The sequence below is a fragment of the Peromyscus maniculatus genome, chromosome 7 (assembly GCF_049852395.1).
Source record: "Peromyscus maniculatus bairdii isolate BWxNUB_F1_BW_parent chromosome 7, HU_Pman_BW_mat_3.1, whole genome shotgun sequence".
Classification (NCBI taxonomy): domain Eukaryota; kingdom Metazoa; phylum Chordata; class Mammalia; order Rodentia; family Cricetidae; genus Peromyscus; species Peromyscus maniculatus.
The window spans coordinates 63,557,185-63,582,969 of record NC_134858.1 but is presented as its reverse complement, the minus strand read 5'-3'; the positions used below and the strand labels follow the sequence as shown (position 1 = coordinate 63,582,969).

At 48.0% G+C, this 25,785-nt stretch overlaps 2 protein-coding genes across 2 annotated transcripts; one reads left to right on the top strand and one right to left on the bottom strand.

The window, feature by feature from the left end:
- Window positions 1–5,166: 5,166 nt before the first annotated feature.
- Snx22 (sorting nexin 22) lies at window positions 5,167–8,348 on the top strand. The gene is made up of 7 exons (XM_006979349.4): window positions 5,167–5,326; window positions 5,675–5,758; window positions 6,136–6,240; window positions 6,721–6,815; window positions 7,136–7,168; window positions 7,361–7,428; window positions 7,737–8,348. Exons 1-7 carry the CDS (start codon window positions 5,252–5,254, stop codon window positions 7,811–7,813), a joined length of 537 nt encoding a protein of 178 aa, XP_006979411.2. The 5' UTR covers window positions 5,167–5,251; the 3' UTR covers window positions 7,814–8,348.
- On the bottom strand, window positions 8,308–14,947 carry Ppib (peptidylprolyl isomerase B). Its single transcript, XM_006979319.4, has 5 exons — window positions 14,752–14,947; window positions 13,523–13,636; window positions 12,094–12,187; window positions 9,393–9,577; window positions 8,308–8,646 (listed from the first exon to the last, which is right to left on the bottom strand). The coding sequence occupies exons 1-5, from the start codon at window positions 14,884–14,886 to the stop codon at window positions 8,524–8,526; spliced, it is 651 nt and encodes a 216-aa protein (XP_006979381.1). The 5' UTR covers window positions 14,887–14,947; the 3' UTR covers window positions 8,308–8,523.
- Window positions 14,948–25,785: the final 10,838 nt, after the last annotated feature.

Below are 25,785 nucleotides of genomic sequence, written 5' to 3'. Positions count from 1 at the left end.
TTCTGCCTGTTTTCTTATAGAACCCAGGACCACCTGACCGTAGATGGCTTGGCATGCACCACCACCACCACCCCACCACCCCGCAGCTGGAGGCATTTTCTTAATTGATGCTCACTCCTCTCTTATGACTCGTGTGACATAAAAACTAGCCAATGGCCCTTTAATCCCATCGCTTGGGAGGCAGAGGCAGGCGGATCTCTGTGAGTTCGAGGCCAGCATGGTCTACAAAGTGAGTTCTAGGACAGCCAAAGCTACACAGAGAAACCCTATCTCAAAAAACCAAACAAACAAACAAAAACCTAGCCAAGAGAGTGGTGAGGAGAAGTGCCTCGCGCCCTTCTCCCTCTCCTATGCTGGAGACCCAGCAATACAGACCGGACTAACTGCACACAGAGTGATGTGGACGGAAGCCTCGTAAATTCACCAGAGGAGTCACGAAAAAGTGTGTTCCAGGTAGGAAAGAATGCGGAAGTTTGAAGAACTAGGAGATTCCGGTGAGCAGAGTCTGGTACCTGTCAGGAGGACTGAAAGTGAGATGGGTGGTGAGTGTGGGGCTGGAGCCATCTTAGACTGTGGCAGCGGGTGTGAGTCTCAGTCCCAAGTGGAACGCTGTGGGGAGGCAGGCGCTCTGATAGCAGTTTGTATTGTGAGGTAGAGAACCGGCCTTACACCCAGGAGAGAGACAAGGAAGCAGAGGCCAGGAGACAAAGGCCTCTGCTAGGAGGATGCTCTGAACACTGGGGTGGCCCCGTAGGTGAAAGAGACTTAGTGCCCCTTTGTTCAGTTCGGATACCAACATCCCACAGAGGAAATGAAACCCGAGCACTTCCCTCCCTGTGGCTCATTTCCCTTCCCGAGACCACACCTCCACCTCGCTCTGGGAAGTTTCGGCTTCCTGATTCCTGGGCCATGGTACCTTGAAGTTGGAGAAAGAGAATGTAGGACTCAGTATTGGTGAGCACCTCTGTGCTCACTTGTTGGAGCAAGGTGTCTCCCAACCTCAACCCGTGAGACAGATGCTCTGCCCTTGGTCCTACCCCAACACCTACTCCCAGGTATGAGCCTTGGAAAGGCAAGGCTTCTCACCTTCTTTCACAGGGCCTTCCATTGTGTGAAGTCCATGCAGGATTCCTTGGTACGCACAATAATTTTACAACTTACTAAAAATGGAAGCAAGTTGCACAGCAATGGGATGAAGGTGCTTGTTTATTTCTACAGAAAAAAAATGAAATATTGCTGGATATTTGATGCTATAGGACATAGGGCACCATCAATGTTGATCAGAGTTGATGGGTATTTTGAGTTTAAAATCATCAATGGTGTGAGCATCATTTCACATAAATACATAGTACAAAAAGTGGCGGAAGTATGTCTAGGGCCATTTCAGAAATTGTTGTAAATTCTGTCCTAATCCCAAGATAAAATTAATGTTTTCATTTTGAGACAGGGTCTCACTAAGTAACCCTAGCTGGCTATGTAGGTCAGGTTGACCTATGAGAGCAAAATTTTCTTCCATCAAAGGTAGCTAAGCCTGCTGAGGACAAATATTCTATAAATCTCCCCAACTTTGTAAAACTCCATGCCAATCTTTTGTTGTTGAGAAAGGGTCTTTCTAGGTAGCCCTAGCTGTCCTGGAACTTCTCACATAGACCAGGCTGGCCTTGTACTCACAGAGATCCACCTGCCTCTGCTTCTGGATTCTGCAGGAGCTAATGCAGAGGCCATGGAGGAACACCTCTAGCTTGCTCCATATGATTTGGTCAGTCTCCTTTTCTTTTTTTCTTTTCTTTTCTTCTCCTCTCCTCTCCTCTCCTCTCCTCTCCTCTCCTCTCCTCTCCTCTCCTCTCCTCTCCTCTCCTCTCCTCTCCTCTCCTCTCCTCCTCTCTCTCTCTCTCTCTCTCTCTCTCTCTCTCTCTCTCTCTCTCTCTCTCTCTCTCTCCAAGACAGGGGTTCTCTGTGTAGCCCTGGCTATCCTGGAACTCACTCTGTAGACCAGGCTGGCCTCGAGCTTTCTTTTCTTGTTTTTTGTTTGTTTGTTTTGTTTTGTTTGTTTTCTGTTTGTTTGTTTTTGTTTTTCAAGACAGAGTTTCTCTGTGTAGCTTTAGAGCCTTTCCTGGAACTCATTCTGTAGCCCAGGCTGGCCTCGAACTCACAGAGATCCACCTGCCTCTGCCTCCTGAGTGCTGGGATTGTTTTCTGTTTTGCTTGTTTTGAGACAGGGCCTCTCTCTGTAGCCTTGGCTGTCCTAGAATTCACTATATAGACTAGGCTACATCTGCCTCCCAAGTGCTGGAATTAAAGGTGTGGGCCACTACATCCGGCTATCAGTCTGCTTTTTTGTTTTCTTTTTGTTTGTTTGTTTGTTTGTTTGTTTTTTTTTGTTTTTTTTTTTTTTTGTTTTTTTTTGGTTTTTCGAGACAGGGTTTCTCTGTGTAGCTTTGCGCCTTTCCTGGAGCTCACTTGGTAGCCCAGGCTGGCCTCGAACTCACAGAGATCCGCCTGGCTCTGCCTCCCGAGTGCTGGGATTAAAGGCGTGCGCCACCACCGCCCGGCTTTGTTTGTTTGTTTTTAAGACAGGGTTTCTCTGTGCAACAGCCCTGGCTGTTCTGGAACTGGCTCTGTAGATCAGGTTGGCCTTGAGCTCAGAGATCTGCCTGCTTCTCTGCCTCTTGAGTGCTGGGATTAAGCCTTGCATCACCACTGCCTGGCCAGTCAGTTTTCTTACACCGCCCCAACCACGGTCCAGGGGTGGCACCATCCAGAGTGGGCTGGGCCCTCCTACATCAATCATTAATCAAGAAAATGCAGACGGGGCTACAGGCACTGATGGCAGTGTTTTCTCCACTAAGGCTCCTCTTCCCGATGACTCTAGCTTGTGTCAAGCTGGCAAAGAACAAACGGGGCACATACCTACACACTGCCATGTAAGAATGGCAGAGGAAATACTAAGTCTTTGTTTTTTGACTCAAATCACTATGTTTTTTTTTATAAGAGTAAAAATAATTGTACATTAAAACCACAGCATTTCATTAACAATCAGTAATCTTGAATTACAGCTGAAGTGTTGTAGGTAATCTTCATTGGCAGTGTGTACATGGTGTGGCAGCAGGCACAGTGCAAAGTATGCATGTTGTGAGCTCACAGCCAGGGCCGAAGTGACTTTTCAGGGTGCAACATGGGCAAGGGCTGCCAGACACACCTTAGAGATGTTGGAATTTGGATACATCTTTAGTTGTTGCATATTCAGAAACTTTATATTGTTGCCACCCACATCTAGTTACACAAATGTATTCGTCAGGGTTCTCCAGAGGACCAGAACCAATAGGGTGTATCTCCCCCCAACTCCCACCCCACGTGTGTGTGTGTGTGTGTTTGTGTGCGTGTGCGTGTGCGTGTGTGTGTGTGTGTGTGTGTGTGTGTGTGTATGAGATTTATTCGAGTGGCTTACAGGCTGTGGCCCATCTAGTCCAACAATGGCTGTCTACTAACAAAGTCCAAGAATCCAATAGGTATTCAGTCCATGACGCTGGATGTCAGTTGGTCTTCAGTGTACGTTGGGAATCCCAGCGTAGGCTCTAATGTGGGTGACAGAAAGCCTGTGCAGCAGGATCCGTGAGAATGAGGGCAAGTGAGCAGAAAGCAAAAGCTTCCTTCTTCCATGGCCTTTACATCGGCCGCCACGAGAAGATGTGGCCAGATTTAGGGTGGGTCTTCCTACCTCAGAGGATCCAGTTAACTAAAAATCCCTCACAGCTGTGCCCAGCTGCTTGGGTTTTCAGTTCATTCCAGCTGCAGCCGTGTTGACAACTAAGAATAGCCATCACATACCACCCAGTTTAAGAACGGAATACTTGCCATTGTGCTCCTGAGTGGTGGGAGCTCCCTGAGAGCTGAGTGAGGGTTGTGGATTGAGGTAGAAATAGAGACCATTTTTATTTCTATCACATGACGTAAGAGTTCTGTATTAAAATCCTACTATAGTCAGGCGGCGCAAGCCTTTAATCCCCGCACTCGGGAGGCAGAGGCAGGTGGATCTCTGTGAGTTCCAGGCCAGCCTGGTCTACAGAGTGAGTTCCAGGACAGCCAGGGCTACACAAAGAAACCCTGTCTCGAAAAAACAAAACAAAACAAAAAACAACTGAGTGAGGCTGGGCAGGGTGGCACGGGCCTGTGGTTCCATGTAATTGTGGGACGGAAGCAAGAGAATTGTTTGAGGCCAGGAGTTCAAAGTCAGCTTGAGCAACTCAGCTGACTTTGTCTCAAAAAAAAAAAAAGTTGCTTCTTTAGGGGCTTGTTCTACTAAGATGGGTGGGCAGTGATGGGTAGATAATAAAGGTAGCTACAGGGCAGGGTCTAAGGAGAGGAACTGTGGAAGGTTCTGGAGGTGGCACCAGGCTGCTCTTCTCTGCCCTGATAGTCTTTCTTGGAATGTAGTAGGATTGTTGGTTTGGGTTTGGTTTTTTGAGACAGGATTTCTCTGCACAGCCCTGGCTGTCCTAGAACTCGCTCTCTAGACCAGGTTGGCCTCGAAATGATCGCCTCTTCGCCACACACTAGTTTGAAGCAAGTTAGGGCTGCTAAGGTAGGATGGATGGCTGGGTGGATGGATGGATGAACAAATGAGGTAGGGTCTGTGGGTGCCTATCAAAGCTAGGACGGATCCCAGCCTCACCCAGGCATTGTCTCAGTTGGAGACTCTAGGTGGCGCTACCAGGGACCACCTGAAAGGGGAAGGCTGGGGTGACCAGGTTCCCTGAGAGCAAGGGTGGTCCTGGGGCGGACGCCCAGGCCTGGACCCTGCCTGTGCCCTCATCTGCCACTTCAGAATCCAGGGCGCTCAACAAAGACCAGGTGAAATTTAATCTCTGCTGCGTATCTGGCAGGCAGTAGATGCTAGGGAAATGTTTGACAAACGGGTGACTCTGCCGAGGGTTCCTCCCCCTGGTACCGCGAGCGACGTCACTAGACCAAGGGTGTTATCTTTTCGCTTCAGGACTTTGGTGAGCCAGGGAACGCCTCGGGCGGGGCAAGCCTGGGACTCAAGGGCGTGGTCTACTGGTTGGGGGCGGGGTCCTGGACAAGAGGGTGGAGCCTAGGCCTGAAGGACCACAAAATGGGGCGGGGCCTACAGTCGGGGGCAGAGCCTGGAGCCCGAGGGCGGGGCGACCTCGTAGGGAAGCCTGGCTGCCCTAGGGAGTTTGGGTGCCTTTGCGCGCCATCAAGGAGAGGCTGCGGTGGGGTCAGGGCGCGGATGCTGGAAGTTCACATCCCCTCGGTGGGGCCCGAGGCCGAAGAGCCCAGGCAGAGTCCAGAGAAAGGCCACATGGTGAGCAATGGATGGAGGGTGCGCGTGGGGATCCGCGGGAATATCCCCTCGACGAGCGCAAAGGGGACCCAGCATTCCGGGCTAGGACGTCCATCTCAAAGGTTCGGGGTTACTGGCTTTGCCAGTCCCTCAGATGATGGTCTGGGCTCTTGAGGGATCTCGTGGAGCAGAGGGGCGGGCCCGTCAGCCTTTTCTTTCAGGTGTATGTGGGGTGCGGGAGGGGTTTCCCTGAGCGGCCGCACGCCAACTCGTCTTTGTGCCTTTCGAACGCCAGAAAGTGGGTGCGTCTCGCGGCGCGGGTCCTGCTGCATCATTTGGACCCGCCGCCCGCACTCCTCCGCCCGCTAGGTGTTCCAAGTGGAGGTGCTGTACAGTGGACGCAGACACACCGTGCCGAGGCGCTACAGCGAGTTCCACGCTCTACACAAGCGGGTGAGGTGGCGTGGACTGCCCATCAGTCTGTCTCCAAGCCAGTCCCCTGGGTGGCAAACGAAAGGGCTCCGGTTCCAGCTTCTGGTTAGCCACCCCCATTACCGTCCCAGTCCCAGGAGGGTGCAGATCATGGGCAACTACCCAAGGACTGCAGGGCCCCTCTCGGGGAGGACGCAGTGGCTAGATCCCAGCTCAGACTGACCTTGTCTGCGTGCGTCCTTTCCACTTTCGGGCATGTCACGTCTGTCCCAACCACCTTTCACCAGCAGACCCAGGTCAGAGCTTAAAGGCACAGAGGGAGGACTGGAGAGAGGTCTCAGCTAGGTGGAATGGGCTCAAGGGCTTTGCTGGGATCTCACCTCGGTAACCGATGACAGATCAAGAAACGGTACAAAGTGCCTGACTTTCCCTCAAAACGCCTGCCCAACTGGAGGACCAGAGGACTGGAACAGCGCCGGCAGGGCTTGGAGACCTATATCCAGGTGTGCACAGGTCACCCGGTTGTCCCTAGCCTCAGGGACTGGGGTGACCCAGAGATGTGTGTGTGTGTGTGTGTGTTGTTGACTTGGTTGTTATTCACCATTCCAAGCTCTGTTTTTCCAAACAATAGTGAGTGTGAACTTTTCTACCTGGATTATTTAAAGTTTTGAATAACCCAACAGGTAGACACTTGAAGATCCTTCAGCCCTGGGGTAAGATTCTGTGTTATCTTCATGAGGTGTGTGTGGACTCATTCTGCCAACAGTGATAGGCATTATTGAACTAGCCTGCCCACTTTAAGGGGGCAGTCTTTGCAGTCCATACTGGGTCGTGAGCTTGGTCTGATAATGCTTGCCTCCACTGCCTTAAATTTCTTATTAATTTTGGAACAAGGGTCCTCAAATTTTTGTTTACAACGGATTGTATTGTGTAATAATTAGTAGCTGTATCTGATTCCAGTCATCTTCTGTCTTCCTCCCTAGGGTATCCTATACCTGAATCAGGATGTGCCCAAGGAGCTATTGGAATTCCTGAGACTTAGACACTTCCCCACAGACTCCAAGGCCAGCAGCTGGAGGCAAGGATGACCCCTGCTGGGGCATGACAAGGACTCTTTCACAAGCAGCTCGGAAAGGGTCCTGAAGGACAAGCTTTCTCCCTTTTCAAATGCTGGGCCCTGGCCTGGTTCTGATACATAGCCTCCCTTACCAACTTTCTTGACCTTGGTGGAGGGGCTGGGTTTTGAACAGCTTTGATGACCCCAGCCGCCTCCACCTCCGGAACTGGGCTTATTACAAAATAGAAGCAAGTCCCCTGGGCTATTCTGTGTCTCCACACCCCCTCACTTCCCCTGGGTACCCTTAAGCAGTTTACAGTGAGTGTTTCTCTTCTTTCCAGCACCCTGAGGGAATTCCTGCCTAGCGACACCAGGCAAGTCCAAGTCCTGCCCTAAGTGCCTGCTGCCCCCTGGTGGCTACATGCGAGGAGGCAGGCCAGCAACCTGTCTTCTGGTTCCTTCCTTTGTGGGTCCCTGCTGACTTTGGTCCTTAGTGTCCATCCCATGTGCGTCTGTGCGCTGCCACATCTCCACTCTCATGGTTCACAACTCTTTCCTCCTCACAGCTCACAGCTGCACCACAGACCCGTCATTGGCTTCTGTATGGACCCCTACATTTACAGCCCTTCCCCAGGTGAGGCACATCAGCACCTCCCTCCTACTGTCCTTTGGGGGCCACACTGTGGCTCCTGTAACCTGCTTTGTAACTTACTTCATAGAAACTATATGCTATACAAGCCTACTTACTTCAAGCTATACAGTTGGTTCACCCGGTCTCTGCCCGCTGGTGGCCTGTCTTCAAAAGCTAATGGGGACGGAATGTGGGCTGGGCAAAGCAAACAGTGCCTCCCTTTGGGTAGAGAGCTGAGTCTGGGCAGCTCAAGAGTGCTGCACGCCCAAGGCCTAATGTATGCTAACTCCGTTTCACTTTTTCTCCCACAGCACCTCTCCCGGAAGTGGTGGTGGACGGTGTACTCCAGGGCCTCTATGGCTTCAGCACTAGCCCAGCCGAAGGCTAACCGTCATCCTGCTCCATCGCCAATGTCCTGACTAGCCCAGTCTTTGGGTCACTTGTCAGGACAGTTATGTGCCTCAGTCCTAGGAGTTCCATATGAGAAACTGGGTCTTCCCTTGGACTGGTCTCAGGGTGTAACTAGCTGAGGCTCAGGTGTGCCCAACCCCACTCAAGGCTCTGAGCTCGGCTTGCACTGACAGCTGCAGTTGGTAGACCTCAAGACTCTTCCAAGTCAAGATCAAGAAAAAAGCATAAAGTCATTCCAGACACAGGCTGAGAAGATTCAGGTGTATTTCCTAGCCCAGCTTGGCAGGTGGCAGAAGCTACCATGAGGCTCAGTAGCTGGCTAGCCTGTGCCTGATGATTAGTGGGTACCACCTAGGCACATGCTTAGGCAGGAGCCCAAGGAAGGGGCATGCATCTATCGCCACGTAAGAGTCCTAGACATGCTGGGATGTACACTCGGGACAGGTGCTACAGACACAGCCCACACCTAAGTTATTAAAAAAAAGAAAACCCACTTTTTTTATTGATCAGAATTGATAATTTGATATAAAAACCAGGCCTGTGGAATGTGAGGGGTGTGAGTCCACCCCCTCTGATGGAAGCATTGGGGCCGAGTGGCATGGGGCCTGTGACTGGCTACCTTCACCCCTGGGGGGTGGTAATGGGACCTGCAGTACAGCCACTTGGAGGGATGGGGTCCCTGAGACTCTACTCCTTGGCAATGGCAAAGGGCTTCTCCACTTCAATCTTGCCACAGTCTGCAATGATCACATCCTTCAGGGGCTTGTCCCGACTGTCTGTCTTGGTGCTCTCCACTTTCCTCACTACATCCTAGAAAAGAAAGGCAGGAAAGGAGGAGTGGGCAGGGTGGAGGTCGAGACACACACACACACACACACACACACACACACACACACACACACACACACACACGCGGATGTGCGCGCCTGGGAGTCAGCCCCAAGTGAGTGGCTTAGAAGGGTTGAGACCCTCATGAGATGAACACAGAAACCCAAGGAACTGAAGGCCAGGGTGAATGCAGAGCATGATTAGCTGACCCAGTACCGCTCAGAGTGTCTGAAAATCCCTGATTCAGTGAACGACTGAACACAGGTCCTGGCAGCTGGACAAACTCAACAAGGTCTTCTGGACAGGCTGTCTGGGGTCTGGGAGGGCTTAGGACCTTGCGGCAATGGAAATGAAGGCTGAGTATCATGTATTTTCTTCTTTTTTCCTGATTGTGGTGTTGGGGGCTGAACCCAGGGCCTTATGCGTGCTGGGTTAAGCACTCTCTCATGCAGCCACAGTCACATACATGGACAGTCTGAAATGTGGTCTCACATTGTCCAGCCTGGCCTTGGACTTCTGAGTTCAAGTGATCCCCTTGCCTCAGCCTCCCCAACAGCTAGGACCAAGGCACTCGGTCAGGCTGTTTGTTCTTACACCCCCGGCCCTATGCCAGGCTGTGTCTGTGACTCAGGTGCCTGTGGGGAAGCTTTCCTACTTGAAGTCCTTGCCTATTCCAGCTGGATCCTTGGTAAGGACTAGCGGGGTTCAGCCCTCACTTTTAAACTTACCATGCCCTCTAGAACTTTGCCAAAAACCACATGTTTGCCATCCAGCCAGGATGTCTTGACGGTAGTTATGAAGAACTGGGAGCCATTGGTGTCCTTGCCCGCATTGGCCATGCTCACCCACCCAGGCCCGTAATGCTTCAGCTTGAAGTTCTCATCTGGGAAGCGCTCACCATAGATGCTCTTCCCTGGGGAGAGAATCAGTAGGTCAGGGAGTTGAGCCAAGGTGGGCTGAACCACAACAGATGCCCGGGTGAGGATCTATGGGACTCAGACTGTCCTGTCAGGCCAGGCGTGACTGGCAAACAAGGACCTGAAAACAGCCTTCCTATCTTCTACCCAAGCCATCGGAAACTAGACCACCTGGGGTACGAGGTCAGGCTGACTTGGGCGATGTACTATGAGTAGTTTTATGACTGTCATGGGACATAATATCTATCCTTGGCTGTGTCCTGAGGCCTATAGGGAGGGACTTTGCAAAAGAGATGCCTTGGTGCTATGCAGGATGCTGGGAGTGTGGAACCCTTCAGAAAAAAAAGGGCTGCTACAGCCAACCAGATTGCCTTTCCAGAGTCACAAGACAGGTGCAGCTGCAGAGCAGAAGAGAAGATGGGGTCAGCTGGGGAAGGAAAAGCAGGACTCAGGGCCGTTCTCTGGTTTCTTAAAAGCCAAGAGCCTCTTATCAAGACGAGCATAAAATAAAAAATGCTTATAAATAAGTGTCATCTGTGTGTGGGGTATGGGTCTGGGGCCATGACAGTAAGCACAGAGCTCCACACCCTTTCCAAGATCCTGTCTGCAAAGTTGGTTTCCCCATCAATGGACTGATGGGCCTGGGAAAAGTAGCATGGAAGCAGCATCTCTTCTTTTCTTTCTTTTTTTTTTTTGGTTTTCGAGACAGGGTTTCTCTGTGTAGTTTTGCGCCTTTCCTGGATCTCTCTCTGTAGACCAGGCTGGCCTCGAACTCAGAGATCTGCCTGGCTCTGCCTCCCGAGTGGTGGGATTAAAGGCGTGCGCCACCACTGCCTGGCGAAAGCAACATCTTCTAAGGCTGCTGAGACGGCATGCACGTAAGGGAACTTGCTGCCAGGCATGGAACCAACTCCTGTAAGTTGTTCTGACTTTAACATGCATGCAATGGAATGTGCTGGCCAGCCCCAGATACATGCATAGAAAAGGCCAGCTGTGACAGAGAATGAATGACACTAACCCCAGCACTTAGAAGACAGAGCTCTAGGAGTTCCAGGCCAACCAAGGCACACAGTCACTTTCTTTGGCTCAATGCTCTCCACTTCACCTGCATGCTAACCTTAGCTCTCAGCACATCTGTGTTCATCACACAGCTCCTCAGGATGCCCCAGGTTAGGACCTACCCTGGCCCGAGACTGACAAGGGAGATACAGTTGACTGTGCAGCCACTGGGGATGCAGAGAAGCAAGACTAGATTAGGTGGCAGGGTGGAAGTGAGGTGGCCTATTTATTTCCTGCAGTGATTCCTGGCTGTACACTGCTAACGCTTCCTATTTGAAAAACTTCCTTGGAAATCTTAGTCAACCATGGGATTTCAACTGCTCCTATTTCAATCACTTCCTCAAGACACAAGGAGCTCCCAAGTCTCAAGAAATAAAAAATTTGAAGAAATTTATACTTTAACCTTTATGATGGTAAACATAAACCACATTTAATCTTCTATCCCAGAACTTCCATCCAGCTGCCTTGCAAACAGTTAAGCTTCAAGCCCACCAATTTTTTTTTTCTCCGAGACAAGGTTTCTCTGTGTAGCCCTGTCTGTCCTGGAACTTGCTCTGTAGACCAGGCTGGCCTTGAACTCAGTCAGATCTGCCTGCCTCTGCCTTCCCAGTGTTGAGAATAAGTTTGCGTCACCACACCCAGCTTTTTTTAAGTTTAAGTGTATGTGGGTGTCTGGCCTACATGTATGTCTTTGTGCCACACCTGGGCCTGAGGAGACAAGAAGAGGCTGTCAGATTCCCTGGAATTGGAATTATAAACAGCTGTGAGTCACCAGGTGGGAACTGAACCCAGGTCTCTGCAAGAGCTGCCAGTGCTCTTAACCACTGAGTCACCTCTCCAGCCCCTGGTGGTTGATTTTTGAGACAAGTTCTCATGTTGACTGGGTTGTCCTTAAAGTTATCCTGGAACCTCCTGCCTTAACCTCCTAAGTGCTGGGGTTCCAGGCACATACCACTACAATTGCCTTGAGTTCTTCACGTTTATTTACTTTAGTGTGTGTATGTGTACTGGCGCACACGCTCATGCCACAGAGCATGCGTGCAGTCAGAGGACACCTTGCAGAAGTCGGTTCTCTTCTTCCAATGTCTGAGACCCAGGAATCAAACACAGGTCACTAGGCTTGGCAGCAATTACCTTTATCCACCTCACTGGCCTTTTTAATTTATATATTTATGCGCATATATGTAATACAAGCAGCAGGGTGTGTGGTACAAGCTACAGACGTGTATCAATGGTGGGCACCTGGAAGAGAACACAGCCTGCCTGACCCCACCTCCCTCTCCTTTGCACTGGGTTCTCTTTTCAAAGAAGGGTGCAGCTAATCTCCATGCAAGAGAGAGGCCGGCCTCCACAGCAGGCAAAAGAAGACACTTGGTTTAACGGGGGCGGCCTGGCCACCCCACCATGGGCACTACAATGTCAAGGCTCCTCTGTTCAGAGGATCTGAGGTTACCTCCTGTGCCATCTCCCCTGGTGAAGTCTCCACCCTGGATCATGAAGTCCTTGATGACACGATGGAACTTGCTGTTTTTATAGCCAAATCCTTTCTGGAAAAAGGGATGAGAGACAAGGAGGTAGCAGATGTCAAACTGTCCCCGCAGACATGCACCTACAGCGCTTCCGGATATAGACTTGGCATTTAATGTACTGAGTGACCAGCTACTGCAGGCCAAACACAAAGCATGCACGTCTGGAAAAGACCACATCCCTAGCCTCCACCCTTACGCAATTCCTGAAGGATGTAACCCAAGGTCCCATACTTTTTTTCCCTTCTCTGTTCTTCTCGTCCTAAGAAGAAGTGCAAGGTCTGGGATACATCTCAGCTGGCATAGTGTTTGTCCCAGCACGAACGCCCTCCTGGGCTCTACCCTGAATACTATATGAACTGAGCATGGTGTGCACACCTGTGATCCCAGCACTCAGGAGGTAGGGGCAGGCCTATCAGAAGCTCAAGATCACCCCCGGCTACACATCAGGTTCAAGATCAGCCAGAGGCTACACAAGACTCTCAGGAAAAACACAACAAAATGAGCAAAGACGTTAAAAATAGATAGAATATATATTTCCTTAAAAGTCTATGGTATGTCAGGCGGCGGTGGCGCATACCTTTAGTCCCAGCAAACAAACAAAAAAACCCACAAAAAGTCTGTGCCATATTCTAGGATCAAGTCCTTTGGACCCTTTCTTCTCCTTTTTAAAATTTGAGCCGGGCAGAGGTGGCGCACGCCTTTAATCCCAGCACTTTCTGGAGGCAGAGGCAGGTGGGTCTCTGTGAGTTTGAGGCCAGCCTGGTCTACAGAGCGAGATCCAGAACAGGCTCCAAAGCCTCACAGAGAAACCCTGTCTCAAAAAGCAAAACAAAACAAAAGGACAGCTCTTATTTTATTCCCACAGCAGTCACATCATGTGGACTAAGAACATTCAAATAAAATCAGATGTTAAAGATTAGTCTTCACACATTATAGCCAAACAATGACATGTTGGTCTAAGTTCTCTCCACCAGAAAACCACATCACCACCTCAGCAGTCATGGAACCATTTGGCACAGCTTCCTTAACTGTGAAACTACAAGTTTTAGCACTTTGGATTATTTTTGTGTATGTCCTGTGAATAGTTGTACAAAGCAGCAGGGGTTGGATCTTTGTATAATGCCAAAATCTGGGCCACGGAGGCTTTGAGTAATTCAGCAGTACCAGGGCCTTCTCCAAAAGTTAGGGACAAACTGGACCCCTTTATCCTTAATATGCAAAAATATTTGGTCCTCAGGGAAGCCAGTTAGTGAAGTCAGTGTAAGCCACTGCTGCAGACGGGTCACACACTGCAGTCCCTCCTACTTCCATCCCTGGTATGTGGAGTTGCTTACCTCTGTCCCAGCCACTTACCTCTCCTGTAGCTAAGGCTACAAAATTATCCACTGTTTTTGGAACGGTCTTCCCAAAGAGTCCAAAGGTCACTCGGCCTACAGGTTCATCTCCAATTCGGAGATCAAAGAATACCTAAGGAAAATGAACAAATGCAAGCTTAGCCTTTTAAAGGGTCCTTGGTAGATTAGGAAGGGCCCAAGAAATTACCCTGATGAGAGAGAGCTGTGGCTAAAGCCCTAAAGCTGTGGCTGAGTCTGATTTTGGCAGAGGCAAAAACCTCTGTACAAACCAAATGTAAAGGCTGGACAAATGACTCAGTTGTGAACAGCATCTGCTGCTTTCCCAGAAGACATAGCTTCTGTTCTCAGCACCCAGATGGTGGCTCACAATCATCTGTACACTGTAAAGCTCTAGACTTCCCCAACTCCATATTAGGGACTGATGAAACGGCCTTGCCCACTATAGGCAGGCAAGTGCTCTACCACCGAGCTAATAACCCCCCAATAGTTAATATTCTGAGACAGGGTCTTGCTAGATTGTAATCCTCCCAAGTGTCTGGGATTACAGACATAAGCCACAACACTTGACTTGCTGCATTAATCACCTCCTATCCTCACCCCACCAAGAGAAATGATTCCAGGCTGGCCAATGCCTTAGTGGGTAAATGTGGTTGCAGCCAAGCCTGAAGTCCCGCGAGACCCACATAATGGATAGAGAGAATCCACTCCCGCAAGTTGTCTTCTGACCTTTACAGTTACACTGTGGCTCGTATAAGTCCCTCTCCCCAGCAAGTAAATTATGTAACATTCTTAAGAAAGTTTACGTTCTCAGACTACAAAATAGCAATCTGTGCTCTTACAATGACTGTAGATGACAGAAACTGCCATTAAAAGAGGAAAATACATAAAGAGATCACTATGCTTGCAAGTTTAACTCTATTTACTGTGCGTGCTACAAAGTGTCCACAGTAAAAGAAGGGTATTGCAGGGTATGTGCAAAGGGCTGAGGTTGTTGGCACTGGCCGCAGCTGAGCATCCTCGGTCAGGGCGGAGGCTGGGGGAGTCCAGGTCATTCTTTAGTTTGAGTGGGTAGGGCGAGCCTGGCTCCAAGAGGTCATAGCCGACCCAAGGATGGGCTGAACCAGGACAAGGACGCTCAGGTCGGAACTACTGAGCCAGACCCGCTCAGGCCGGGGCCGGACCGCAGGCAGCGGAAGACAGGCCTCGCCGGGAGAGGAGATCCCAGACCTTGACTGTGACTTTGGGTCCCTTCTTCTTATCGTTGGCCACGGAGGGTCCCGGCAGCAAAAGGAAGACGACGGAGCCCACGATGAGGGCGGCGGCGAAGAGCACCTTCATATTGCGCTCCGAGAGGCGCAGCATCCACCGACAGCACAGAGAGCAGTCGCGGGAGCCCGGACCGGAAGAGGGTGTGGACACGCGGTGTGTGCGCGTTGCCGCCGGGGCTCGGGGGTGGACCTGGGGCTGCGGGAGGCCTCGCAGCGCGAGGAGCGCGCCACGTTCCCCCTGCGCTGCAACGCCGAGTGGTAGGCGCCGCCGCGGGCGGGGCTGTGGGTGGCTGCCACGTTACAGGCCTCTGATTGGATATGCGCCTCGCCCTCCGTCTGCGTCGAGGCGGTGCGCGGAAGGCGGCGTTGGGATTGGCCTTAGAAAAAAGACTACGAACCCCAGCATGCCTTGCGGCCCGACCGGCCCACCATACCTTCGGGCGATTGTCAGGCTGTGTAAAGCCCAGTCACTACCCAGTTGGTGGGTGGTCTTCGAAAACTCGACATACTTAGCCGAAGTGCTAGGGGTTGAATTTAGCGGCTGAGTTTTACAGCATCGCCTTCTATATCTTCTTCTATAATCTCTTGCCCGGGGACTGGGACTAGTGGCTCGCGCCTGCGATCCTAGCTTTGGGCAGGGTGAAGCGGGATGGTAACAGTGAGTTCAAGGTCAGCCTGGGCTACAGAGCTGAGTCCCAGTTCCTCTTGGGCTAGATAGAGTGAGACCTTACCTCAAAACAAACACGACCGGTCGTCGTAGCGTGTGCCTTCGATCCCAGCACCTGGGAGGAAGAGGCAGGCGAAGGTCTGTGAGTTTGAGGTCAGCTACCTCTACGTAGTGAGTTCTGTGCTAGCAAGAACTACATGGTAACACCTGTGCCTCAAAAGAAGGGGTCGAGGGGTCAAAAGGCGGCTCAGTGTGTGAGTGCTTTGGCTGCAAAACCAGAGGACCTGAGGATTTGGATCCAGCAGCCACCTAAAAGCAGACCATGGGCGTACGTTACGTACTCCTAACTAGTGCCGTAGGAGTGGTGGGTGTAGGTAGGAGAATCTGGTAGACTTGCCGGGTGCTAGACTAGTTCTTAGTCAAGAGACCCTGTCTCAGAAAGAACGTGGAGAATGATAAGAACAGTCAGTACACGCGACATCTTCCTTTGGCCTCTGCACACATAAACTGTGCGTGCGTACACACACACACACACACACACACACACTTCCATTTTTAATTTTTGACACATCACTACTCATTTTTCTCTTTGAATTCTGTGCTTAACCACTGTGTGAGCCAGTGCATTCTATTGTATAGTTTGGAATTTATTTTTTTTTCTTTTTTGGTTTTTCGAGACAGGCTTTCTCTGTGTAACAGTCCTAGTTGTCCTGGAACTCGCTTTGTAGCCCAGGCTGGCCTCGAACTTACAGAGATCCACCTGCCTCTGCCTCCCAAGTGCTGGGATAAAAGGCGTGCGCTACCACCACTCAGCCCCTATTTTTTCCTTTTTTATGTGTGTGTGATTATATTTGACTGGGTAGACATGCGATAGTATGCACGTGGAGAGAGTTGGTTCTCTCTTTACATCACATGGTTCTGGGATTTGCACTCAGGTACTCAGGCTTGGAGGCAGGCAGCTTTACTTAAACTGAGCTACATGGCCAGCTCCTGATTTTTAACTTCTTTTCTTTGCCCATTTTCTAAAAATAGACCACTTTGTTTCTTTTAGGAGGATGGGACTGTGTTGCACAACATCTGTATTCAGCTTCCTTAACCCTTCTCCAGGGCTCTGTGCTCAGGAAGTATTGGCTGGGATGGCTTTCCATTAATTTATGCGTGCATACATTAATATACATACAAACACTAATATATGCAAAGGCCTGAGGCTGACATTGGCTTTTCTTTTTCATAGAAAAAGATGCGAACCTGGGCTGTTTCAGGTTGTACCACACACGGTGTTGCTCCATTCTACAACACACATACTTTGAGAGCCTTACACACTGCTGATTTCAGTGAGATTGACCCTGTAGACTTGGCCTTTGAACCCTTGATCTCCAGTTGTGTCACTGTTTGGGCAGGTTTCGGGGGTGTGGCCTTGCCGGAGGAAGCATGTCAGGGGCGGGATTTGAGGTCTCAATGGCCTACACTATTTCCGGCTAGTGCTGTTTCCTGCTGGGGTTCTGGATGTGAGCTCTCAGCTCACATCTCAGCAGTTCCTGCTGCCATGCCTGCCGCCTTGCTGAGTCAGTGTCCTGCCATGATGGACTCTGATCCCTCTGGACCCCCAAGCCCTAATAAACTTTCTTCTATAAGTTGTCTTGGTCATGGTGCTTTATCACAGCGTAAAAAGAGCAATAGACATACCTAGAAAATAATGGCACTTTTTCTAAAAGACCTGTTAATCAGAAATAACTTTGTAGGAATTTCAGTTTGTCACCACCCAGGTTGTACACATAGCCTCGTTTTTATGGGGGTCCCTGCAATCGTCACGGCGGTAGTGAAATGATCTACTGAGGGGCAAGAATGAAACTTGGTTCAGCATGACTTACCAGTTGGTTCAAACTTCTGGAGTCTGACACCAAGCAGTTTATTTATCTTATTTGTTTATGTATGTATGTATGTATGTATGTATGTGTGTATGTATGTGTGTGTGTGTGTGTATGTATGTATGTATGTGTGTATGTGTGTGTGTATGTGTGTATGCATGTGTGTATTTAAACAGTAGAACCTTGGGGGAAAGTTTCCTCATGACGATTATCACAACAAAGCTTAAGGCATGGCTACATTGAAACTCCCTTAGAATGTGCATGTCTTTTGCAGAGCACCTGTGACCTCTTCCACAAGAATGGGCTCTGTTGACTGAGAAACAATACTCAGGATAAGGGCCAAGGGAGGAAGGGCTTATGATAAGCACAAGGATGAGTTCTATTGACTGAAAAACAATGCTCAGTAATCTGAGGGATTCTAGGTAAGTTTAGGCTGCATTCATAGAATAGCAAAAGATCACCAGGTTATTTCTTCTGTTGGAGAAAAAAGCCTTGTGTTTACAATTCTGGTTTCTCTGTAAGCATATGGACCTTGTGCCCTCCACACATTTCTCTATTTGGAACTATGTAACTTGGTCGGTATATGGTATGCATTTGAATTATGGGTTACCATTGATATTCGTTAACTTGTCCTCCTTTAAAATTTTTTTATTGAGCTGGGTTGTCCTGGTACCCAGTACCTTTAATCCCAGTACTGTGTAGGCAGAGACAGGCAGATTTCTGTGAGTTCAAGGCTGGCCTGGAAACAAAGTCAAGTTTCAAGACAGAGCAGCTATACAAAGAAACTCTGTCTCAAAAAAAAAAAAACAAAAAAAAAAACCCAAAATAAAATTTCATTCCCCCACTTTTAAAGTTATCTCTAAATCTTTGCTCTTGGGTAAGCAGTAAATACTGGGTCCGGAAGATCATTAGCCTAATTGAGGCAATTTTGTTTGATGAATTTTAAGGCCCCACAGCAAGTCCTTAAAAAGGAGGAATAATCCCAGCACTTGGGAGGCAGAGGCAGCCGGATCTCTTTGAGTTTGAGGCCAGCCTGGTCTATAAATGGAGTTCCAGGACAGCCGAGGCTGTCTCACAGAGAAACCCTGTCTCGAATACAAACAGGAGTCAGGGGCCAGCCAAGGCCGTGAAAAGGACTGAGAGCCATGGACTGTAATCCAACGTTTTATTAGAAAGTATTTATTTATGTTTTTGTTTTTATTTCTTTTTCATTTTTTGTAAAGTTGGTTGGTTTGGCTGGTTTCTTGGATAACTTTTGTTTGTTTGGATAGAAGCAACCCGTCTCCTCCAGGGTCACACCAAGTCCTCCTTGGGACATGGAAACCAAGTCTAAGCCTCTCAGCCTTGGAGGACTGCTTCTGTTAGAGACTCCCTGGGTACGAAGCCAGCGAGGGAGAGCTGAGGGTATCTGAGGTCTGCATCTCTCTGATTGTTCATCTGTCGTAGACACATTTATATAGGTGTTCTGAGGCCGTACAGTGGGGGAGACTGGAGGTACAAGCAAAGCAAGGTTCTGGGGGAGTGTAATAAGCTTCTGAGTTAAAAGTTACTAGCTGGGCGGTGGTGAGATCCAGGACAGGCACCAAAACTACACAGAGAAACCTTGTCTCAAAAAAACAACAACAAAAGTTACTGTGAGACTAGTGTTACAAGAGGCGAAAGGGGGAGCTGGCAAGTGGGCAATCTGTAGGGACAAGACCAAGTGATTTTAGTCACATTTTTCAGTGTAATAGTGGTTTGTGAGCGTGGACAATAGAAGACATGGGAGACGTGGTTATTGGAAGTTTTGTTCTTAACCTGACGTGTAATGGGGGGCAGGCTTTTAAGCAGATCCAGCAGCCTTGTGTCAGTTCAGGCTGGGTGTAAAGATCAGGCAAAAAGAGAACTCTTTAGGAACAGGAACTAAGGCAATTAACAAAGCCCCTGGGGCTGATAAATACAATGGGGCCATTGGCCACAGGAGATTCTGGCTCCCTTACCTGGAGGAAAAGGAGGGGAGGGGGATGCAACCAGAGGTTTATCCAACTGGGCTCTGGGGCCAATGGGGTGGAAGCGTCCATACAATCTGCTCTGGGAGTACACAGAGCACCCCAATCATGCCCAGTTGAATTTAATCTTATTCCCCATGGAGTAAATCTTTTGTGTCTATCAAACAGGTGGCAGTGTGTTGCCAATAGAAGGTCATCTGCATACTGGAGCAGAGTTGAATTAGAGTGTGACACCCTGAGTCTGTTAGGTCTTTTTGTAATGTCTCTCCAAAGAGTGTAGGCGAATTTGGAGTAGTCATGTTCAGGTTAGCTGTCTAGTCTTGGACATCGAATCAATCTATTTAAAGGCAAATATGGACTGACTAACTGATGCCAGGGGAATAGAGAAAAAAGTAGCCTTAAGATTCAGGATTATGGGGCTGGAGAGATGGCGAAGAGGTTAAGAACACTGGCTGTTCCTCCAGAGGTCCTGAGTTCAGTTCCCAGCAACCACAAGTTGCTCAAAACCATCTATAATGAGATCTGGTGTCCTTATCTGGCCTGCAGGCTTGCATGCAGGTAGAACACTGTATATACAGTAAATAAATACAGGAGTATATAGACCTGATGGCCTCGTAGGAGGTGACTGAGTAAAGTGGATGAATTTGGAACAGGGCAAACAGATAAGCTAGAATAAGACAAAGTCCAGGCCCGGGAAAAACTGGACCAATCAAGGATGAAGCCGTACTAACCACCACCCCCAAGAAATTTTGTGGGTTTTGCCTATAAAAACTAACTTCCCCAAGAAAGAGTAACTCCTCCCTGCCTCACTGCTAGTGAGTTGAGTTCCCTGTCATGACTTGAGCAGAATAAACCTTGCTTTTGCATTCTGGTATGCTCGTCCTCGGTGGTCTCTCTGGGGGTCACAATCTGGGCACAACAATGGCTCAGTGGTTAAGAGCACTGGTTGCTCTTCCAAAGGATCCGGGTTCAATTCCCAGCACCCACATGGCAACTCATAACTGTCTGTAACTTTAGTTCCAAGGGACCTGAAACCCATGGCAAAAAAAAACCAATGTACAATTTTAAAAAAGTAAAAATAAATAAAGAAAAAATATTTGGTTAAAAAATAATTGGAGGTCACCACAACACGAGGAACTATAGTAAAGGGTCACAGCATTAGAAAGGTTGAGAACCACTGATTTAAGGGATATTGTCAGACCAATATCGATGTGGCTATAGCCAAGAGACTTAGCTGGATCAGGGTCCCGGGGTCTGACTTTATTTTTGTGTGGAGTCTGGGAGAGCTAGAAGATATTTTAAAATTTCATAGATGATCTCTGCCCAGAATGAGGAAAGGGGAGTCTGGGACCATGAAGGAGTGACTTACCTGTTTTTGGCCCACACAGTTTTTGAGATGTAAAGAGATTATCCTTAATTGTGTTTGTGGCTCCTTGTACTGGTATCTTTTTATTGGTAAGTGGATTTTTAAAAAGAGAAACCTCTGTCCCAATGGATTTTTTAAAAACAGAAGCATCTGCCCCAGTGTCTATCAAAAACCTCATTAGGCAGCTTTCTATTGTTACAGTGACCAAGGGCTCTTGGAGGCCTAAGAGGGCAGAGGCCCAGCCCTTCATTCTGATTTACCGTCCGTCTGTCTTGTGGTCAGAAGGTTACTGTTTTTCTGGGTTTGGGATGGTTTGGATTTGTGTGTCTTTTTTTTTTTTTTTTTTTATGATATGCACTGAATGGGGGAAGAAGGAATAAACAGGAAAGGGGAGGACATGACTGCTCCTAGGTATGGTGGAGAAGAGGTTTGTTGTGGATAAAAGGTAGAGCATAGGCAGAGGCAGGGACATCTGGGAGAGTCCAGAGTGCACATGACCAGGCTGAACTCCGTCATGGGGGGAGGGGGAGGAAGGGGAACGAGGTGCAGCAGCCAGGAGGCCGAAGGTACAAAAGAGACCATTAACCCAAATGTCTGCATTATAGAGGGAAGAGCCTCTGAGGGACGGGCAGCCCAGCCCCTGGGCTGGAGAGTTCAGGGTAGAGGGCAGGGTGTGCCAGCCATACCCAGTAACAGGTAGGGATTGAGGGATGCTGGGAGAATCTGGTGGCCAGGTCCACTCTGATATGTTAAACTGGTCCTCAGCCTTTGTCCTTGTTTGAAACTTAACATGTTCTTTGATCCCTTTTCCGTCGGCCTGTGTTCCATTTTTTGTTTTGAGGATCTCTCTCTTAAACACAAGCACTCAGACTCAGATGAGTGGAAAGCAGCCAGCATAATCATTGTGTGTGGCTAGGCTAGCAGTCGAGGCTGCTTGCCTCTGCCTTTTAGTGTCTTGGTTATTGTAAACCTTTTGGGCTACTTGGATGAGCTGGAATGTATTTATTCCTGTTAAGACCTCTAGCTTTGCCAGGTGGTGGTGGCGCACACCTTTTATCCCAGCACTTGGGAGGCAGAGCCAGGCGGATCTCTGTGAGTTCGAGGCCAGCCTGGTCTACAGAGTGAGATCCAGGACAGGCACCAAAACTACACAGAGAAATCACGTCTCGAAAGACCTCTAGCATTTGGAAGTTTTTGCACATGTCTGGAGCTGATGGAGTAACAAAAGCCAAATTTAATGCCCTATTTTTTGTTTGTTTGTTTTTATTTGTTTTTAGAGCCAGTGGATTGTAAAGGGGTGTAAAATTTGAAAGCTTTTTTTTTTTTTTTTAATCATCCAAGAAATGCCCCAGATTTGAGCTCTGAAGAACCTCAGTAGTCTTAAAACAAGTAAGTGGGGTTTTTGGAGCTGTACCCTGAATTTAAGTCATAAGATACCAGTGAAAAGTGTCCAATGCCTGGGAACCTGCATGTGTACTGGACTTCCAACCAGGGCATTTGGATAGAAAAGCTGCCTCAAAAAACAGTAGCTTTTCAGCATCCGTACCAGTGACTTGAGACCAAAAAGCCTTCCTTGCCTCTGCCCCAATATGTTCCCTTTCCTCTGAAGTAAACAGAGTCAGGAGTTGCTGGCAGTCATCCCAGGTAGGGTATGGGGTGTTGAGGACAGGTTCCAAGATGGCAGTTAGGGGGCTTATCAGAAAAAGGAGCAAGGGGTCTGGGTCTTCCAGTTATACAGATCTGGATTAGAGAAAGGAACATCCATAGATCAGGAAAAGGGCAACACCCTCCCTCTAAGTCCTTGTCCCCTGCCCCAGGAGGAAGCAGGAGCCTCCTGCAAGGGAAAAACAGAGGCTGGGACCTGAGTCGGGCAGTCAAAGGTGGAGAAGAAAGTACAGGAGGCTGGGCAAATGGATCCCTCCATCAGAAGGCATAGAAATAACCACACAGGAGAGGAAACGGGTACAGATCCAGAAGGCAGAGTGGGTGAAGAGAGAATGGGGGACAGGGGGTGTGGAGGTGGCTAGAGTAGGGGAGGCCACGATGGAGCGATGGAGGGGCCTGGGGAGGAGGAGGAGGAATCTGGGAGAGGTGAGGGAAGAGGAAGATGGGTTGTAGACAGGGGGAAGGGAACCAGCCCAGCAGAGGTAGCAGGACAGTGTGACCTCCTGCTAGTGACGGAGTTTTTGTTGTTGTTGTTCAGCTCTGAGGGCTGAGGGCAGGGGGTGGGGTGGGGTGGGGCAACACTGAGATGCTCCAGAAAAATTCCATGACCCATGAGATGGGCTTGGAGAGTCGCTCTTTCAGGACTAAAAGGTTGATTCAATTTACAGCTTAGAGGGGTTGTTACAAACTGTTAGGGTAAAAAACAAATCTACTGTTAGTCTCAGATACTTCATGCTGGTACAGGTTTTTATGTGTTGATGTAAATTTAGAGTTATCTTTGCTATGATACATGTCCGTTTCTGCTCTTGTTTAAAGTATTGTTCAAACTACTGAATTTGAAAAGAAACCATAAAATAAGTTGGTTTTCTTCATTTTAAAAATAACTGATGATTCTTCACTGTAAAATGTTTATGTTAGAAATGAAATCATGCTCTTTAAAGAAGGGAGAATGGAGGTCCCATGTCAGATATCAAACTTATTTAAAAATATAATATATAATTAAGAACACAGGTTAATACTTAATCATCTTGTCACAGCCCTCTCGGTTACAGGGTTTCATATGATTGGCCTTCTATGAAATGGCTATTCAGAGTTTCATAGAAAAGTCCAAACCTGTTTCTTAAAAATTGTCAATATCACATCTATGATCTGTAAATGAAAACTGCAGTATACGTGCTCCTGCAATGTCTGAGGGTATACATGTATCTATGGACAGGGAAAAATGGTTATAAGATGAAAATAAAACTCTGGCCTGCAGAAAGCAATACTTCTAAAGAAGGTATTTCAGAAAAACATGGCTCTAACATTATATTTGGTATAAACAATGGTTGCCATCAGACCTAGAGCCTCAGCACTAGTATGGACTGGTGTATGATGACAGAAATATAAGGTTATATTTTCTTAGTCTCCTGTATATATTTTCAAAGTTAAGCTTAAAACAAGTAACTAGAGACAAAGCTTGTCTATTCAGAAATATACCTAGTAGATGGACAGTCCTCAAATGCTTGAGATCTGCAGAATATGGCCTTTAAAATGTCTAATAAAAAGCATATTAAATCAGACAGAGACTCCCAGATCCTAGCCATGACTCCCAAGGTCTCCAAAGAAGAACACAATGACTCTACCCACATTGTTGATAACACTGACCACTGGGCAAGATGCACCAGTGCGATGCCTGCCACCAGGACTCCACCCAGACTGTAGGACATTAGAGAGTTGAATGCCCCCCCTTTCCTAGACAAAGTAAGATCAGTCTTTCCCATGACCCTCTTCCATAGGAAAAATTCTGATCTTAGTGAGCCTGGCAGCCAAAGACTGATGCTGTCTTGATACTTCTGCCTCCAACACTATGGAGAGTATGGGGACCTGGGATGTCTAACTGGATATGGACTGCTCTCTCTCTCTTTCTAGACCGGGTTTCTCTGTGTAGCTTTGGAGCCTGGTCTACAGAGTGAGGCTGGCCTCAAACTCACAGAGATCTGCCTGCCTCTGCCTCCCAAGTGTTGGAATTAAAGGCATGTGCCACCACCGCCTGGTCATCTCTGTCATTTTTAATAGATTCAGAAGCGGCTTCTCAGATCTTCTGATAGTATTGACAACTAGGCTAACTATAACTTAGTCAGCTTAGCAGCATCAGGCAACCAGATTCTTCTTCAGAGCTATAACTAGCTTGTTAGCTCATTTTATATGTAAAAAATCAAGCCTTGCTTTTTCTAAAGCTACTAGGTCTCTTGATAAGAAAAGACAAACAGGTTTGCCTTACTCACAGGCTTCATATTAAGGGATAATAAACAGGCTTCAAATATTATTTGAAATGACTGTTCTCAATAATAGCTGCTTATGTGTCTGATAAATGATTGGATGGAAAAATATTAAAGTCTATGCAAGTTTTGAGGCTCTAAAGAAATGTTCTAAGATATGAAAGTTTAAGTAATTCATGAAGGTTTGAGTATGGGTCTGAGAAAGTAATTTAAGACAGGTCTGAGGATATGAGAGTTTATATAAGTTCTGAGGGTTTGAGATATATAAAGGTCAAAGGATAAGAAAGTCAGAAAATTATTTAAAATGTAAATACAAGTTACAAAGGTATAAATAGATGACTTAAGATATGGAAAATGCTTCATATTTTTAGAGACCCACAGAAGCTTCATCGTGAGAATGTACTCAGGGTCAGAGAATCTGGGCTTGCTTTACCCAGCAGGGCTGTGTAAGGAGATGATTTGGCCACGGGCATGTTTACCAGGTGTTTGGAAGGGTCTACACTTGGCTGTACAGTGTGCTTTGATCTTGCAAAGGGGAGGTCTTTTGCCTCTCCCTTGGCATATTATAAAAAGCCCTTCTGAATTAAGTTCTGGGCTGTTGGGTATTGACCCAGGCCCTCAGAAACTATCTTGTGTCTCTGTCTTTCTCTTCAAACTCACAGAGATCCACCTGGCTCTGCCTCCAGAATACTGTAATTAAAGGTGTGCACGCTATCTTTCTATCTGACATTTTCTCCTTCTGCTCTTCTCCACCTAAGAACCCTTCAAAATGTGGGATCTGGACTCCCACACAGATTTCTTCCCCCTTCTGTGATATTGTTATATTAGAGTTTAACATTAATAAAGTTCTGATAAGGTAATAGAGCAATAACTACTTACTGTTTGGGTCACAAGCTCAAGATTTTAGATTTATTTTGGTTGTCTTCTAAATATAAACTTAAAGGTTCTTCTCATCAGGCCAAAGACATCTCTGTCCAATTTATACCCATCTCTCTGGACAGAAGGGAAATGTACATGCTTTTAACCCAAATCTGTAGTGTTTGCTCAGACTCAAAGGTATGAATCTACTCCTGCTGTTATACAGATATCTGTTACCTGCTTTTTCTATGATATGGATTACAGAACAGATTGGTAATATTAATGTATCTAAAACTTTTTTTTTTTGGTTTTTTGAGATG